Genomic DNA, 18,916 nt, shown 5'->3' on the forward strand with positions numbered 1-18,916 from the left:
TCCTATTTTTAAAAATGAATATCATATGAAACTCTTCTCTATGCAGTATGGTGGAGAAGGGGGGAGCACTTTGTTTAGTGTGCACATTAACAACACAGCCCCCAAACTGGTACTAGTTAATCTTAGATGAGCTGCTCCTACTATAAAAATACTCTGGATAAAACCACCATCCAGTCATTGAGGAATGATAAGGAGCTTGGATGTGAAATATTTAGGTTCTTTGTCAACATTTTTAAATTGTATTTTTAAAAATCATCTGTTAAACAGTAATATTCAAGCAGTTCAGATGGGGAGCTGTACTGGCCGAACTGGTAACCATTGCAAAAGAAGTGGTTTAGTATTCATAGAATCCTAGAGTTGGGAGCAGCCGGACAGGCCATCTAGTCCAACCCCCTGCTCAATGCAGGATCAGCCTAAAGTATCCAAGATAAGAAGCTGTCCAGCCACTACTTATAGGTCACGAGTGAGGGGGAGCACCCCACCTCCATAGGCAGCCAATTCTACTGCTGAACTACTCTGACTGTGATTTCCCCCCCTGATATCTAGCCAATACCATTCTACACATAGTTTAAACCAATTACTGTGGGTCCTGTCCTCTGCTGCCAACAGGAACTGCTTACTGTCCTCCAAGCGACAGCCTTTCAAATACTTCCAAATATTTTTTAAGTGTTCAGGGTACTTCAACAATTTGGTTGTTCTTTTGGGCGTAGTGAGAAAGTATTTCTTTGTGCTCTTAACTCTAGTGTGGGAGGTAGAGATAATGTATCCCTCATGAACATTCAAAGAAGAAGAAAGGAAGAAAAATAATAAATAGGTACTGGGATGGTAGTTTTCCTGTTCCATTTTTCATGACCTCAGCTAGATTCATTTCTTATATGAGAGCAATGGAAAAACAAGTTTGTTAAGAAGTCGTCTACAATTTTTTTTAATGGACTGATTTGGGCCTCTTAGTATTTTATATTCTAAGTTATGAATTTTATGATAATGATTTTCAGTCAGAAATATGTAGCTAGGTCTGGTGATGAATTCCAATATAGACTTGGTCATAGCAGGACCAGAAAAGGCACATATTGGTGCCTTTCCTGAACGTTTGCATCATTGAACTTAATCTCAGTGGAAGTGAAAACAAGGCCAGATTTCTATAAATTAGACAAAACTAAGCTTTCTAAATGTGAAGGAACAAACTCACAAGCCTCCATTCCCTCAAGTCCAGGGAGACTGGAAAACCCTGTGGCTATCCCAGGGCTTCACACGTACACGCACATACTCCAAGAAGATCTGAGAGAGAAGAGCTGGGTTTTTATACCCCACTTTTCACTGCCCGAAGGAGTCCCAAATTATCTCTCCCCACAAGAGACACCTGAGGTAGGTGGGGCTGAGAGAGCTCTAACAGAGCAGCTCTGTGAGAACTGCTCTAAGAGAACTGTGACTAGTACAAGGTCAACAGATGGCTGCATGTGAAGGACTGGGTGATCAAACTGGTTCTCCAGATTAGGCACTGCTGCTCTTAACCACTATACAATGCTGGCTCTCCCTTTCCATCCCTTTTTCTTTATTCCCAGGGGAATCATACTTCTCAAAGGGTAGTACAAATTGCCATGAGCCATTCTAAATATATTTCCTACTAGCACTCAGTATCTGCATGGTTGTTTACTTGAATAGGTTATTTACATGAATCAGAAACCTCAGAGTTGCAAGATTCCATGCAGCAGCTAGAGTCTACTAAGGCACAGTACTGATTCAGTGACCCATTTTTGCTTTAGTAGAAGATTATATAGATGTTATATATTAGCCACACTCATACATGAGTAGTGTGTTTTATTTTGCTGGTCTAGAAACATAATACATTTTTGAACATGGCTAGTAGTACGCCCTCCACTTCATGCCTACATGTTACCTAAATTGCATGTGTCAAGGACACATGCGAAGTGAGGAATTGCTTATCGAGAGGTTGGTAACGTAGTGAAAAGATCGGATGCCTGTGTTATACAAGGTAGATGAACCTGTAAGAACTCAAGGCAGATAACAGATAGTAATACAATCTTTATTTATAAGAAAATAATAAAGAGAAATAGACCAGTATATCAGGCAGACTAACAGACTATCAGAAAGGAAATTTAGGAGGGAAAAGAGCTGCAGTGAATCAAGGAAGATATTTACCAGTCCTGGAGAGCAGAGAGGCATAGAGATGACACAACTAGCCAGCAGTATGATGGAGGATCTGAAAGGGTCCCGGATCAGAAGCGCACTATGGTTTGACAAATCAAGGGTTTTTATACCCTTCTTGGGGGGGGGGGAGGGTCGTGCTTGGAAGGGGGCAGGATGGAATTTTCTAGAGGTAGGACACTGGGGAAATGGCATGGCTGGGTGAGGAGATGGGTGATATTGGGTGTAAAGAAAGGAAACCATCATGTCTCAATAGGGTTTGGGGATTTCTATAGACTAGATCTTCGGGGTGGGGAAGAGATTTCTCCTGGCCGATTGGTTTAGGATGATTCAGAGATGTGAAGCCTCCAGGCAAACTTGACTCTGCCAGCAACTTGATCAGCAATACAATGTGGGGTGGGGGAGGAATGAAGGACGTCACAGGCTGCAGCTGCCATATTGAACCAGTGGCTGAGTCAAGCTGGAGAGAAGATGGAGTCTGGCAAGCTTGATCTTGGTGGACCATGGAAGCACAGTGCCTGGCTTTAGCATAAACCTAGACTAATGAAGTGTACCACGGGTCACTAGGCACAATGTGCCAGTCTATCATTGTGAGGTTCTGCCACACATAACATACAAGCTAACTCAGGGATAATCATACCTTTGCAATTTCGAAGGCCTAGATAAAGTCGAAAGCATAGATGTGATCTCAGACTGCGATGAAAAATGGTTGAGTCACAGCATGCTCAAGAGAAGGTAAGCTTACCTTATGTTCCTCCCTTTTACCACTCTTTAGATTGCAAGATAAATAAATAAATAAAATAAATAAGATCAAATAGGCTTGGGTGTTTAGATCAGTCCTAGAGCATTCAAAATATAAGGACATTTAATTAAAAAAAATTAAAAAGCAGACCGGGTCTGTTTAAGCAGCAGGCTGAACAAGGATAAAAAGAAAAGGTGAAAACACACAATCCTCTCATTCTATAGTTGGTACTTATCTTAAATGATTTTTAACTAGGATAGTCTAGTCATTCTTGATGTTGTAGCATGCATCATTACCTTAGTCCTCAGAATTGGAACTTCCCCCTATTGTCCCTGGCCATGTGGGTAAGATGGAGTCCATAGATAAAGAATTAGTCCTTTGTGGCTTAACCCAGCATGGTGTGAAAGTCAATAAGATCATAATGATTAGAGTGTTGGACTAAAATGTGGAAGGCTCAAATTCAAATTCCCACTTTGACTTCAAAGTTTGCAAAATGACTTTGGACCAGTCATACTTACTCAGCCTAATCTACTTCAAAAGGCTGTTGTTAGCATAAAAATGGAGGAAAAGAGAATAATGTGAGCACTTTTGTGTTCCCATTGGGAGAAAGACAGGTTATAAGTTGGGAAATTGCCTTGACCCTCCTTGAACAAGAATCAAAAGATAAGGAAGACCTTGAGAATATGTAATCCTACCCCCTCTGGAGTTAGTCCTGGCTTTCATGATTCAAGAGGAAGAAATTGTTGTCTAAGCTTTTGACTGTGGAGATGTGACCCACTCTTAAGGTGTGACATTCTGGCAGGGTATGGGAGGGAATTTTTTTTATTTCTTCAATCAGCACAAAGAATATGTGGTGCTTGTGGGGATGGATGAACCAGTCTCCGTACTTTTCCTTTCTGTCACCTACAGATGTGCTATAGAGGTTCCTATAGCAGGGGTACAATGAAAATTGACTTACTAACATCTAAATGTGGTCTATGTTTTGGCTGGCATTTCTCCACTGTAAACATTGAAAGAGAATTTGGTCAAGGACTAAAATTAATCTCAATAGTTAAATGTGACTAAGAATTCTAGAAAATTCAGCATGCATTTGTGGTGATAATATGCATTAAATGCCTCAGAACTGCTAGTTGAAGCAGTTACCAGAAATCGGAATGTGAAGATGGTGGAGATTGGGGAATACCTCTTCGCTTCTATAATCTGCTGCCCCCCCCCCCCAAGGCTGAATTATAAAGCTTGCCCTGCCGAAATATGCCATGGATCCATTGGAGCATTTCCATGGGCAGAAGGATTTTTCCCTGTGCACCATTCCTTTCTTGCGTCCTCCTCCAATTTCAGTCCCAAATGCTTTCTGAAATGCTGCTCCTGGAGACCCAAGGGAAAGGAAATCTTGCTTTGTTGGTGGAAATGCTTCTTCCCACAGAAACATTCCATTGAATCTAAGTCCTTTTTTCCCCATGTGGACCATGTCTTTGTGTCCCTTCCTCATTCAGAGCCCTGTCTCCTAGCTGATTTTTCTTTCTTGCATACAAAACAGAAATGTAATACATTTTAAATTAGTGACTTCACCAAGAGCCACATGTTTCCAGTATGTGTTGGATTGTGCACTTGCTTCTATCGTTTTAATAGTATCTAGACAAAATGAATAAATGATCCTCAATAGACTATAAAGTAGAGATTAATGTTAAACTTGGATAGTAGCAATCTGATTGCTTGCGTTAATGGGGAGAAAGTTAATATTTTAAAGCAAGGGTAAAGGTTGACAGGAGAAAAATTGAATTTGTTTGCAAAAAGAAATTTGTTTCTTTAAGTGAAAATTGGGGTCACCAGGTCAGAGCTTTCTTTGCTTCTAGATGAATGAAATGAATTGAATAATGCCACTGTAAGACACCAATATGTAAGCTTATGTCAAAGTAGAGCATTACAAGTTTGAATACAGATACAGACTACTGGAAAATAATATGGTACATATAAATGATATTTTAACTCATTCAAATGATATTTTAAGTTGTATGCCTGATTCATCTTTCAGTCACTGCCATTCCTTTGTTCCACTGTTAGTATTTTAATATCTGTTCCGAGAACAGAATCCTACTGAGAAATACATCCAGCAGTCAAATCTACTCAAGTGAAGAGTAGATTGTATAGACCCTAAAATCCAAAGCAAACGTAACCTTATAAAGATCAATAGTGAGTTAAACATATTTAAGCCAGTGATGTCAGTAAAGTATGCTAAATTCCAGTGTGATATGATACCAGAAATGGACTGGAAGGCCTGTGTTCATATCCTTACTCAGGCATGAAGTTTACTGGGTGTCTCTTAGCTACCTCACAGGCTTGTTGTCAGTTTATAAGGTAGAAGGAGCATGTATGCTATCTTGATATTCTTGTGGAAGTACACAGGGATAAAAAGAAAGTAAAATCTATGGTGGGTTGTAGCTGCAGAGAGCACAATCAAAACAGAAGAATCTGAGAGACTCTGGAAGTATGGCATAGTTTTCTAATCTAAATCCATTAGTGGACTGCAGCAAAAATGCTCTTATGCTGGCCATTCCAACCCAAAGATGTATTCTGTCTTGCACAAATATACAAAATCCCTTTCTCTGGCAGTATCACATCTTGACTGCTGCTCTTCTCTCCTGTGGCTGACCAAGTAGGGTTTGTCAGATGGAGTGGCACTATGGCATTATGGCAGGTTCACGTCTCGCAGAACTCATGCATTTGTGAACCATCAAAATAAACTTGCATAATAAATTTCATATGGTGACCAGAATTCTTCCAACATTCAGGTTTTCTCTTTGTAGGAAAAGTGTCATATATTAAATAGCCATCAAATCATAGTAACTAAGAGAGTGATGTATTTGGTTGTTCATAAACTGTGGACTAAAATATAATCTCTATTTATATATTAGTTGGAATTATTAAGATATTGTAGATGGATAACCCTGGAAGTTCCTTCCAACACTATGATTCTATGATCTGTACCATCCTAATAAACTGATTTCTCTTTCTGACATACTTGGTGTTCCAGTACTGAGACTTTGCTGTGTACTTCCTCTGTTCTCGTTGGTTTGGTTTCAAAGATTCCCTTCCACAAAGTAACACCTTTGTCCATTTGGATGAAGATGGTGACACAAATTGATTTTTATCTATTAACTTGATTTTTATATATTGCATATCTTTTTTATGTGTCAATCAGGCATAATGTTAGCCAGTGGGATGCAGTGAGACATATACCACCAGTGGGCTGCAAAAGTGGCTTCAGGAAATAGGGTTTTCATAACAATTACTAAGAATTCACTTTTCCTCAGTCCCTATATCTACCTGCATTGTGACATGCCATTCCTTGCCAATCCTTATCTGCCATGGATTATCTGTAGCCTTTTAACTCATTGGCAATAACCATGGACATAGACACACACACACACACACACACACACACACACACACACACACACACACACACACACACACACACACATATATATATATATATATATATATATATATATATATATATATATATATAATTTATCTTTCCATCTTCTATCTTTTATCTATCTGTCTATAATAACAGAATGCCTAACCATAGAAACAGTGAGCTTTTTGTTTCTATTGTGGTGGAACCACTTTTTTGATAGAGTGGTCAGTGGAATATAAGATATGAAAGACTGAGAACCACTGTGAAAATTCATGCCACTATAAACCAACATCAGTCTCTGGTTCAGCTGTGCTTTTCACAGCATGAAGTGTGCTCTATGCCTGCCATTCCCGGGAATTTTCACATATTTCTAGTGTATGAATCGCCAGTAGCAGAGAGGAATGCTCCATTTTAGTTGGCTTTTTTGTAAGATTAGTACAGCCATTATTTTGCAGAATATTTTTCTATAAGGGGCAGTTTTAAGGCAAAATATAATGTTTGTTTTTTTTTGCTGGGAGGTGATCTGTGTAATTTTGCATTCCTTGGTGAGCTATGTGAATATTTATGCTGGTTTTGCAGAGCAGTCCTAAGCTGAGATAGTCCTACGTTCATCAATGTCAGTTGATGGTTAGAATAGTATTACTCTTGTTACAATTGTGTTGTTAGTAGCATGCAGACTTTGGGAATGTTCAAGCTGTCTTGGGCTAAATGAGGAAAACAGGATGAAGCAGAAGAGGAGTTCTTATTTTTATATCCCACTTCTCACTTCCAGAAGGAGTCTCAAAGCAGCTTACAATTGCTTTCCCTTCTTCTCCCCTAATAGATATCCTGTGAAGTAGGTGAGGCTGAGAGAGCTCTGACAGGATTGCTTGATTCAAACATTACTATCAGGGCTGTAACAAGCCCAAGGTCACCCAGATGACTGCATGTGGAGGAGCAGGGAATCAAACCCGACTCACCAGATTAGAAGCCGCCACTCTTAACCACTATAAATTTATACAGCCGCACTTTTGGTCCTATGCATTAACATGGCCAATCTTCTAACTTTTTACCATGTCATTTTTCCACAATAATATTGAAATTTATAGTTATCATAAAGAAGGGAAAATGAATCCTATTTTTTCTTATGCAGATGACAGGAAGCTGGACATATTTCCATTCATATGTTCATTACATAGAATATATTCTGGACTTGAAAACATCCCTCTGACAGTTCTTTTCCTTGGAGAACCAAAACCATTCCAATGGTAAAAAGCAATTTTTATGAGATGTTATATACATCTGACCAGATAGCAAAAGCATAGGGATTAGATATCTGGTTATTGTTACTACTTAATCGCTTATGACAGCATAGAAATATACATTTGGGGGTTAAATTCAAGGGCCTTTTTCTTCCAGAAAAGGGATGATTCCCCCCCCCCCAGTTCCCTTCCCACTGCAAATGCCTACTTTATCGACCACCACACACTTTTCCCAGAAGGAACATTTTGTGGCATTCACTGGGTAGCAACAGAATGAGAGAATGCATCAGCAGGAAATCACTTTTAGACTGAAGCCATAGAAGGATCTTCATGAACCATGAAGACAAAACCCTGCTAGGGAGAGCTGCATTCTCTACTGCTTCCTGTGTCCCCACAGGGACCTTTTACTGTGGTGGACCCTGTCCGCTCCAGAGTAATACATCCCCACAGACATGACTGGGGCAGAAAGGTTCCAGCGCATGGGGGGGGGCACCGTTTTTTTCTCTTTGCTTGAAGGCAGGATTGTGTACCAATGCAATTACACCTTCCTGCAAATTAAAAAATGCCCCATTGGCCACGTGGCACTGTGGAGCCAACTGGGTCATTTTTTGTTCCTACTGGGACATAATAGGCGGGGAAGGTACTGGGCCTGGAGATCCCAGCTCTTCCCTGTGTTCACAGGCATGGACAGGCATGGATGTTGATGGCGCCTGCAGCAAGAAAGGGAAGCAAAAGAAAAAAATCAGTGCCCCTTGTTGTGGGGCATTGGAAGCCCTAAAGCTGGCCGGGGTCGGGAGGGGGCCGGCCCACCAGCAGCATCATGCGGGGATTAGCCCCACTGCCATGCGAGTGCAGACCCGGCTTTTTCATGCCATGCATAAACAGTCTGGATATTTTAATTAAAACAACAACAACAGGAATCATTTGTCCATTTTACTGTTTTTGTTTTATTTACTTCATTTGCCATCAGCCTTTCTCATTGAGACTCAAGGTGAATTACAGAATTTAAAAAAAAACAATGCACTAATGACCATTATAAGACATGCAATAAGCAATATGCTAAAACTAGATGGCATCGTTAGGTGATAAATAGTGCAGTATTACATTACTTTTTCGGTCCTGGCCCCAACCTGGTGGAATGAGCTCCCGGAAGAGCTGAGGGTCCAGCAGGAATTACCAGCATTCCGCAGGGCCTGTAAGACGGAGCTCTTCTGCCAGGCTTATAACTGAGGCCGGGTGGAAAGAAGATCAGCCCCCCCCTCACAAACTGGCGGTAGAGAGCGTCACCCCCCTCCGTAGTTGAGGATGCGGAGAGCAAATGAGTAGATTACGCCATCGCTGTTGCCATTACTGTAAATTATCGGTTTTTATTGTCATTTTATGGTTTTAGGGGACGGGGTTATGTAAGCCGCCTCGAGCCTTCGGGGGGAGGCGGGGTATATATATAAATATAATAATAATAATAATAAAATAATAATGATATGATTGCTAATATATATATAAATATATATGTGTGTGTGTGTGTGTGTATATGTATATGTATATGTATATGTATATGCATGTATATGTATGTATACATGTATACATATGTATATGTATATGCATGGTAAAGGCTAAGGTAACCAGATTATCTCTTTTGGAGGGACATCTGGGGGCTCAGTGTTTTTGAAATATAATTTCTTAATTGCACAGAAAGAATCTGCAATGTTTGACAGCAATTTTGTCTACTGCAGTATACTTCTGTATCACATTCAGAATGTTGTCCTAGGACTTTTGTTGTTTCTGTTGAATTTTTAGTCATTTATCCCACATGATCTTATTCTGCAGACCTTATTCCCTGTAATTAAAAGATGGCTATTTATGGCAGGGTTTTAATGTAATTTGGGTTTGCTTTTCCTGTGAAGCTTGGTAAGTTGTGCAATTGCAAACGATCCATGGATGGCTGGAGAAAAACGTTTGCTTCTGTTGCTAAGCCTAAATAGCCATTAGTCCCAGGAAAGCTTTTCCGCTCTGTGGTGGAGAGCGGAAGTCTTCGGCTTAATTGACGGATCTGTGGTTGCACTGTTTTCAAAAAGCCACAATTGGTATAAAACAATGTGTGACATCATAATTTATTTATTATATTTATATACTGCCCTCCCCGAGGCTCAGGGTGGTTTACATAAGAACAGGGAACAATGCATGAGTTTGACATATTTTATTTTTAAATGTGCAACAGAAAACACTGGACTTTTTATTGGATTTCTGTAACCAAGGATCATTATGCACACAAGAAATAATAGTGCTACACTTATGGTTTATTACTCTGGTGAACCACTGCAGCTATCATGCTGAGGATAGCTCAAGGCCCTGTTAATATGAATTAGCATAAAACACGTGAATTTTGTTCTTAAAAAAAAAAGGAAATTGTGTCTGGAGAAGCAAATGTAATTGAACCAAATAGCATTGTTTCACCCACACACCCACCCCCCGCTTTATTTTTTCCCCCTCCTTGAGCCCATCTTTTCAGGCTGAAAGCATGAAAAGTTATTTTCTGGTGGTGTGATTAGATTGGGGCTGAACTCTCCAGCTGGCAGGCCTCTCTATGACTGGCGGCGGCCTGTCCCCAGTGCTTGTCATTTCCTGACATGCCTGACAGGATGGGGACAGCAGCCCCAGACAGGTTCATTAGATGGTGTTTTCTACAGCTGGGCTTAAAATAAATAAATAAATAAACAAACAAACAAAAAGCCATGCTTTGTCGAGGCCCAAGCTGTAGGGCCTTTCTTGTTGGTTTAAACCCAGGCCTTGTTTTGACAAATTTTGATCTGTGCACTTTTTAGATTTTCTGACACTTTTTTTTGCTTCTTTCCCCTTTGGCCTGCACTTTATGCTCTCTGCCTTGTTGCTGCTTCAAAATCCTAACACAGTCCCCCCTAGAGAGTGAAGAGCATGCTTACCCAGGGCTTTAAAGAAAAATAGAGCCATATAGTAAACTAACAATCATCATTCATTTCCATGGTGATCAGCAGAAAGGGGAGGGGGGGGGGACAGGAGACCTTGAGACGCTCAGTAAGCCAATTACCAGAAAAGCTGTGAGTTTTTATGGTGCCAAGAACATGCCATTTACATGGGAACATGATATCATTACTAGCAATCTACACTGTCAAATGTATATCTCTGTGGCACTGCCAGAAACATAAGCTGTCTTTACAGCAGTATTTTGCTTTTTCAAAAGCACCTGAATTGGGTTTTCTTTTTCTTTTGACAACCTTTGAGGCAATATAACAAAAATATACAAGATTTATAGATTGACAACTTAGTTTTTTTTTCTTTAACTGGCCACATCTATTCATTGTGTCATTTTAATATGTGTTATATCCTTATATTTTTTTGCTTTATCTGTTCTCGGTATGATGATTGTATACAATAGTGTCAATTGAACAATATGTACTTACCTGACATTATACAGAGTATAAACTCCAGTGTTTAAAAAGTATGTATGATAAATACCGATGTATTTTCTCAGTGGGCATGTTGCTGACAAAATGTATAATTCTCTTTGCATGCAGTTTGGATGCAATTGTATAATGGGATTCCATTTTAAATATTCACATGGAAGCAAGTTCTTCCATATTTATTGAAGAACTGAAAAATCCCTTACTGAAATACTCTACCTAGTCATCATTCCTACTGTGTTAAACTGGTAATTAGAAACTAAATATTAACTTCTTGAATTTACAGACTGCTGGCTGTCATCAATATATACAACCTCTACTGGTGATCCTTAGAGAGAGTCTGTTAATTTTGGATATTTTAAATGGTGGAAGAATGGCTGCTCACAAAATGGTTGTCTAATTACAGGGTTGCTATCAAGACACAAATGAAATTCTTTACTGGAATCATTTACTTTGCCTCTTTCTGCCAAACTGCTTGGCACATTACAGCCTTTTATGTTTGCTGCATTTAACGGCTTGTGGTATATCCAATGTAGCTGAAAGCCAACCCCTTCATTCATAGAAATCTGAGCACTTACCTTTCCTTTGTATTGTTAGTTACCGCTGCTTTAGTTTGTGGTCTCTATGACAACTGTGTAAATTGGGATGGGCAACTGTCATCTGGAGTATTACCGAAAGAAAAGTGTTAGTGAGCACACAGTCCCATAGATAGAGCATTTCAATATAATCCAATTTTAATTGAGCTCCAGAGACTTTGATGTGCTGCAGAAGGTTGGGAGAGAGCTATTCCAGAGAGAAATTAAAGCAGCCCAGCAAGGCTTCAGTACTCCAGACTGTCACCATTTTAAATAAGCATTAGCATCAGACTTAACCTTCCCCTATGGAACATCTCTTTCAGTCTTTTCCTGCTCTTTTGCCATATGTTACAAAGGCAAAGGCACTTTCATCTTCCTATATACATTTTTGCACCCTCTTGATTAGGTTTGAAAGGCATGTACTGGACTTGAGATGCATCAGAGGCTGTCTCTTGGACCTTGCTTTGCAGTTCATAAAAAAGAAATCGACTGCAGCAAAGGGGATTAGTTCTCAGTTGTCATATGGCATGTGTTGGATTTTTTCCTTAAGACTGCTTTGGAAGCAAACCTGAAATATTAAATGGTGAATTATTAGAATTTTTTAAAATTTGGATTTGCAATTTTATTTTATTTTTGCTCTCAGAGTGTGCAGATACTATTTTATTGCAAACTTCGCATTTAGCCATAGGCACATTGTACCATTACGTTCTCCAACAATGTGCAGGCAGAAAATAGCCACAGGGGAACAGCAATCAGCATTGAGATTGGTATTGACTAATAGTAGAGAAGGGAATGCAAGCTATTTGATGGAACACAAACATTGAAATTTAGTTCTAATAATAGGGTTCTTTTAATGTCATTGCCTTTGGCCAAATTCTCCTATTGCTAGTATTAATTATGCTTTGTGTACTCAGCATTAGATATGACCCAAAGGAACCCAAACATAGCTGTTGAGTTCTTGGGTCTGAAATCTTTCAAGTATGCTCATAGCATAAACAGTATCTGGAAAACACACCGTGGAAGCCAAAGTCAAAAGAGGCAAGGAAATAATTTTAGTAGTAGTAATCACAACAACGTTATTTTACTAACCGACCCTTCCTGTAAGGGTCAGGGCAGGTTACTTCAAGTACCTGCAGGGTGCAAGACAGCTCTCAGTTGGTGTTTCTGTTTAACCACAGAAGAATATTCATATTCGAAAATAGCACTAAAGTAGTATTCATATTTGTAAATCACTTCTATCCTGAAATGCTCAGAAAGAAAACACTAGTATTTTAATTTATTGTATGCTCTCTGCAGATTTCATGATCTCATGGAAGAGGGGAGACTGTTTTGTCTCCTCTAACAATCATCAAGGTTTAAGGTCCTTCCTGGGGAACCATCAGTTATGGGATTTTAAATACACACACAGAGGGAAAGCATTTCAGAACAGAGCACACAGGAATTTTAAAAAAGATGGCAAAGACAAAGATGCTGTGCATCCTTGGGCTGAGTAGGCTTAGGGTAGCATCAGCTGCCTCTAGAAGCCATCTTCATGCAGATATTCGGGTGCTGTTTTCCATTTGATTCTCTTCCAAGGTTTTCAGACAGAATTGCCCGTGGATGGAGTGAGAAGGCTCTTTCCCTCTTTCCCTCACCACTGTCACTTATTATGGGCAAGTTTGCCATTCATATTTAAATCAGTGTATTCACATACAGTGTATTCCTTGAAATTGAGTGCAGGATGTTTCTCTTATGTACAGAAGTGTCTACATTATTATTTTTTCACTCAAAGGTTCTCTCCTCATGTTGCCTCAGTGGTATGCTTCCCTGTGTACATGTAAAGTGGGCTTGATATCCTTGGTAAGAAGGAATGCTGTTTAACATTGATCATGTTTCAGATTGGTGTCAATATTTCCATTAATGTTGCGTAAGACAGGAACTTAGAATCCAGTGTAGAAAGTGGGTTAGATGGCAGGAGGAGACTTAGGAGCCTAGCTTAGGGGGCACTGATATGATTTCTACATAGTGTTCAAAAGAACTAAAAGGTTAGGCCTTATCTGCCACAAAGGATGACTTTCAAATCCAGCAGCCCTTCCACCAGTCAGTCAGGGGAGTCTGGAACACAGTGTACCACAAGACAGGAGACAGGTAAGGTTGCCAACCATGGGTTCAAATATATCTGAAGATTAGAGGGTAGAGCCTGGAGAGGGCTTAGGGAGTGGAGGGACCTTGGTGGGGCATAATGTCATGTAGTCCATCTTCCAAAGCATCCCTTTTCTCTAGAAGTTGAATAAATGTTTTAAGTAAACAAATAAGTAATTTATAGTCTGGAGATCAGTTGTAATACCAGGAGTTATTCAGCCCCTGGTTGGGGATTGGCAACCCTAAGGGCTTATAAATGGTAGCTCACATGTGAACATACAGGAAACCATCTTTTAATAGGAAAGGAAGGGGGGGGATGATAAACAAAATATAGTCCCCAAGATGTAAATTGGTCAGGTTCAAGGTTTTGGTTTTGACCTTCAAGGCCATCCGTGGTCTGGGCCCAGTGTATATGAGGGACCGCCTATTGCCCTATGCCCCCGCAGGGCCTTACGTTCTGCGGGGGCTAACCTATTGATCATTCCTGGTCCCCAGGAAGCTCGCCTGGCTCGACCAGGGCCAGAGCCTTTTCAGTCCTGGCCCCAACCTAGTGGAATGAGCTCCCAGAAGAGCTGCAGGCCCTGCAGGAATTGTCATCATTCCGCAAGGCCTGCAAGACGGAGCTCTTCTGCCAGGCTTTCAGTTGAGGTTTTTTATGGGAACTGGGTGGAGAGAGCACATTTGAGCAGTGCTCTCCCAGCTGCATTGGCTTCAGATTGAGGACCAAATCAGGTCCAAGGTGTTTAAGTCCCTAAATGGTTTGGGACTTTTGTACCTGTGGGGCCACCTTTTCCTCTATGCCTCTCAGAGGAGCTTATACTAAAATATGGAAGATCTGCTCAAGACCCTCAGCCCCAGAGAAGTGAAACTGTCCTCAAGCAGAGCCATGTCTTTCCTGCTCTCCTCCATGCTCTCCTGCGCAAGATCAGGACCCTGCAGGACTTAAAACTGTTCAACAGGGCCTGTAAGATGGAGCTGTTCCACCAGACCTATGGTTGAGACATCAGCAATACCTAGCCTCCCTATGTAGGCAACAGCAGCTGAACACCATATAGAAAATTCCATCTTAGCACTTTATTCTACCTCTCTCCCAACAGAGGGAAGATCGTGAGTCTTTGGGGTTTTATAACTGATTTTAATAATAATTTGTGTTAATATTTTAGATTATTTAACTATCAGTGTTTTGAGGGATGGGAAACAGACAAAAATAACAATAACAATTTGACTTTTGTTTGTTTGTTTGTTTGTTTGTTTTCACATTTATATACCGCCTTCCCCAAAGGCTCAGGGCGGTTTATATAGAACTGAAAACTATACATGAGACATTACATATAACTAATTATAACATTAATATTTTCCTTTTGTTGTCACAGAAGTTGTACTGGCATACAAGCAATATAAACCCAATTTAAAGGATACTGGTATGCTTTCTACACTGACACAGAGCATTCCAAGGAACTGAAGTGTCAGTGTTACTGACATGAAGCATTATTAATGTTAACCAGCATTTGCCCTCACCAAGTAACTCAAAGCCACTTTACATGGCTACAGGAATGTATTTCAGTTCTACCAGTCACTCCATCATTTGGACAATGCAGTCTAGAACACAATGTACTGCAAGACAGATAAAAGGGCAAGAATAACCATCTGCGGTGCTAGAGTTAATTAACTGAGGCTCTAGACATGTAGTTGGATTTTTTTTAACTGCAGGGATGGTTGTGTTGGATCCATGGGTCAAGGAACACAGAGGCACTAGAATTGTTCAGCTCTTTATTGGTGATAGGACATAGTACAAGAAAGTACAAAAACTTCACTGAAAATCCCTTGAACAACCCCCCCAGTATATACAGATAGAGAACAAAGGATCTATCTGCCAGTGATTAGATATGCAGCAGTTTGAACTTATTGGATCCATGGAAGACCCTGCTGCAAGATGACCAGTCAGGCTGCAGCTACTGGATATGAATCTATTGGCTCCTACGGGGAAGCCAGCCAGCCATGAGCCAATCGGTGTCTCAGAATCTCGATTCTTCCTCGAACCTCAAGCAAGGTCCTCAGCTAGACTGCATACACAACAGGTTGGGGGATGTGAATCCGGATAGGAAATTCTTGATGATTTGGGGGTGGAGAGGAGGGCAGTTCAAGAAGTGGAAGGATCTCAGAAGGGTATAATGCCCTAGAGTCCACCCCCCAAAGCAGCCATTTTCTCTGGAGGAAATTATTTCTGTTGTCTAGAAATCCATTGTAATTTGAGAGATTTTCTGACATCACATGGAGGTTAACACCCTAGGAAAGAGAGGCTTGTACTATTTTCTTGCAGTTTTCAGTAAATCAATATTATTAGCTCATTGAGTCATTGTCTGTCTGCCTCCCTACTATAGCAATAAGTAGAGTGTAGAGGTATAGGCCTAGCTTTCATGTTTTCCTTCTACTTCATTTTTGGAGCAGCCACAATGTCAGCAGCTTCTCTGTATATATAAATTTAGGCATTTTCTATATATGTAATTCAAATCTATGGAAAATATGTTATATTTATCCTGCAAGTACAGAGTCAAGTCTCTTTGTCAATAATGTATATATTTTCTTTCCTTGTTTCTTAACTGTTAAACCTTTTTTGTGTATTTTTCAGTTAAATCTACATCTGCAACAGTTTATTGATATAGTCAGCCATTCAGTCATTTATTATGGTCCTCAACCAATACCAAAACAATAGACAATAACAATTGCAGTTCAAAGTATAAAATATACAGCCCATATAGCAAAACATGTGCATATAAGCCATTTTAGAACTAATAAAAGTTTATGAAAGAGAATAAAAAATCCAAATTATAAAATTTCATTTATCCTAACTTCAGTTGCCATGTATAAAGTTTCTGATCTTACAAACCTGAACATAGAATCTAGCTACTAAGTGTGTTGTCTGATGGTTCCTGTCAAAAAGGAGATAATTTAGCTTATGTAATTGTGTTTGACTGCCCAGGAAAACTAACAAAGGGCTAATAATTTTTGTTGTGAGTTTACTGGTATAGACTATATTACATGTTGTGTGAATTCTATATTTAACATAACTCTATGAGCGTTGGTGCTACAGTATGACAACCAGGTATTTTCAGGTGATCACCTAATGGCATTTTGCTGTCATAGCATCCATAGTATCATACCATTTTAAATCCACTTTCTTAGTTCTTGATGCATTAATGCTGGTCTGATTTCTTCAAAAGATACAGGAATGTTAGCATTAAGAAAAAAACCTTATATAGAAATTAGTAAAAGTGCAATGGTTATTGTTTTTACTTTTCTCAAATTCTGCATACAGATATATTTTATTATCATATATCAAAAAACGCTAAAAGGCTATCAAATAATCTTGTGAAATGACTTCATCACTGTTTTATTCTGTGCATAAGCTTTTATTCTTGGTATAAGCTAAATTTGGGGGGAATGGAGAGGTGATATGGGTAGAATTACAGTACATGAGTCACTATGGTACAATGGGTTGTTGGACTAGAACTGTGACAACGTGGTCTCAAATGCACTTTCTCTTAGCCTACCCTATGTTGTTGTGTTAGTGTACAGAAAACATTGTGGACAGGTAATCTCACACATGCCACACTGAGTACCTTGAAGGATGAGTGTGATAAAAATGTAACAATAGCAATAATAATAAGTAAAGCAACTATAAATCCTGAGAAAAAATTATGGTTGTTTCAAAAGTAAATAACTTGGGGCAAGTTTTGGTTCCTCTCTATTGTCTATTGAAATTCTGCTAAGTACATCTTGCTACTAGTAAGATATATGGCTGGCAGAAGGGGTCAGATCATACGATGTTACTGCCTAACATACAGAGAAATAACACATTAATAGGTTATAACAATTAAGCTGACTTTTATGTCATAAATACCAGATACTCAGTAATCAATAAATGTTCTTTTTATTTTATAGGTTCTTGCTTACACAGAAGGCCTTCATGGAAAATGGATGTTTAGCGAAATCCGGGCTGTTTTCTCAAGACGTTATCTTCTTCAGAATACAGCTTTGGAAGTGTTTATGGCAAACAGAAGTAAGCTTTGTTATTCTGAGCAACGTTATTTGTCCATACGATTTTTAAGAAATGTCTTCTCAAAAAAAGTTAAAATTTGGGAAGTTTTCATTAGTTTCTTATGGATCGGGGCCCTAAAGAGGTGATGGATGGGGAAATAGCAGGACAGGAGGCAGTCTCTGGTTTTATATTCTGAACCAGCAGCAAAGGAAGCACCAACAGGGAACCCTCTCCTCCTGCCACTGTCTGCAAAGCACCCGCCAATGCCTGCAGAGGCCTCTGCAGGCATTTAGCAGGGCAGGGGGGAAGTGCCAGCAGGGAGTCAGCCGCTGCTGCCACCGGCCGCTAAAGACCAGCTGAAGCCCCCCAGGGGCCCAGCAGGTATTTGGCAAAGCAGGGTGGGCCAGAGCTGTTCAGGGCAGCAGGAGCGCTGGGTGGGGCTTCCTTCCCCCCTCTCCATACCCCAAGACCATGGCTGGCTGGCTCTACCATCTAGGGGCCAAGCACCTTGCTGGGGAGCCCCAGTCCCCAGGGACTACTGCCCTCCTGGGCAGGAAACTCATAAGCAAGTGCAACTTCCACAGGGCAGAGCCTTGGAGGGAAGTGCAAGAGGGAGGTGGTGGTCAGGGGTAGGGGACAAACTGTGATTGGCTGTTCGTTGGACAGACAGGCAATCCAGTTGGAAGAGGGGGCATGCAGGGGCAGGACAGCTGCCCTGCGTGGCAGTTAGGCCATGAGACCAACTCCTCCCACCATCCCTTACCAGAAGTATATAGTGGTACAGATAATTATTAATGTGCAAAAATGCCTACACAATTCTCAGTCAAGGAAAAAGAGAAGGAAGGAAGGAAGAAGAGTCACTGCTATAGTAGTGGGATGAAAAATAATGTTGAATTGGTAAATATAGCTGGGTGAAATGAATAAACAAAAATTAAGACAATTATGGCTGACGATTTATTAGAAAATGCATTTTTATTGTGTTTTTGAAGGAACATTTTAACTTTACAAAAATGCTTCTCCAGTATTTTACTACTTCTCTAACATCTGAATTTTTTTGTATTATAGCCTCTGTGATGTTTAATTTTCCTGACCAAGCAACAGTCAAGAAAGTTGTATACAGTTTACCTCGTGTTGGCGTGGGAACCAGCTATGGCTTGCCACAAGCAAGGTAATA

The 18,916-nt window shown here is 40.1% G+C and overlaps 1 protein-coding gene across 12 annotated transcripts in view; it reads left to right on the plus strand.

The window, feature by feature from the left end:
- The window catches only part of NBEA (neurobeachin), a 438,607-nt gene that overhangs the window by 299,490 nt on the left and 120,201 nt on the right, over positions 1-18,916 (plus strand). For all 12 annotated transcript variants that reach the window (XM_077341872.1, XM_077341873.1, XM_077341876.1 and 9 more), the window contains 2 exons: positions 17,646-17,763; positions 18,808-18,910. In XM_077341872.1, the coding sequence (XP_077197987.1) occupies positions 17,646-17,763; positions 18,808-18,910 (221 nt within the window). The remainder of the gene's footprint in view (positions 1-17,645; positions 17,764-18,807; positions 18,911-18,916) is intronic.

This window comes from Paroedura picta, chromosome 6, assembly GCF_049243985.1.
Source record: "Paroedura picta isolate Pp20150507F chromosome 6, Ppicta_v3.0, whole genome shotgun sequence".
Taxonomy (NCBI): domain Eukaryota; kingdom Metazoa; phylum Chordata; class Lepidosauria; order Squamata; family Gekkonidae; genus Paroedura; species Paroedura picta.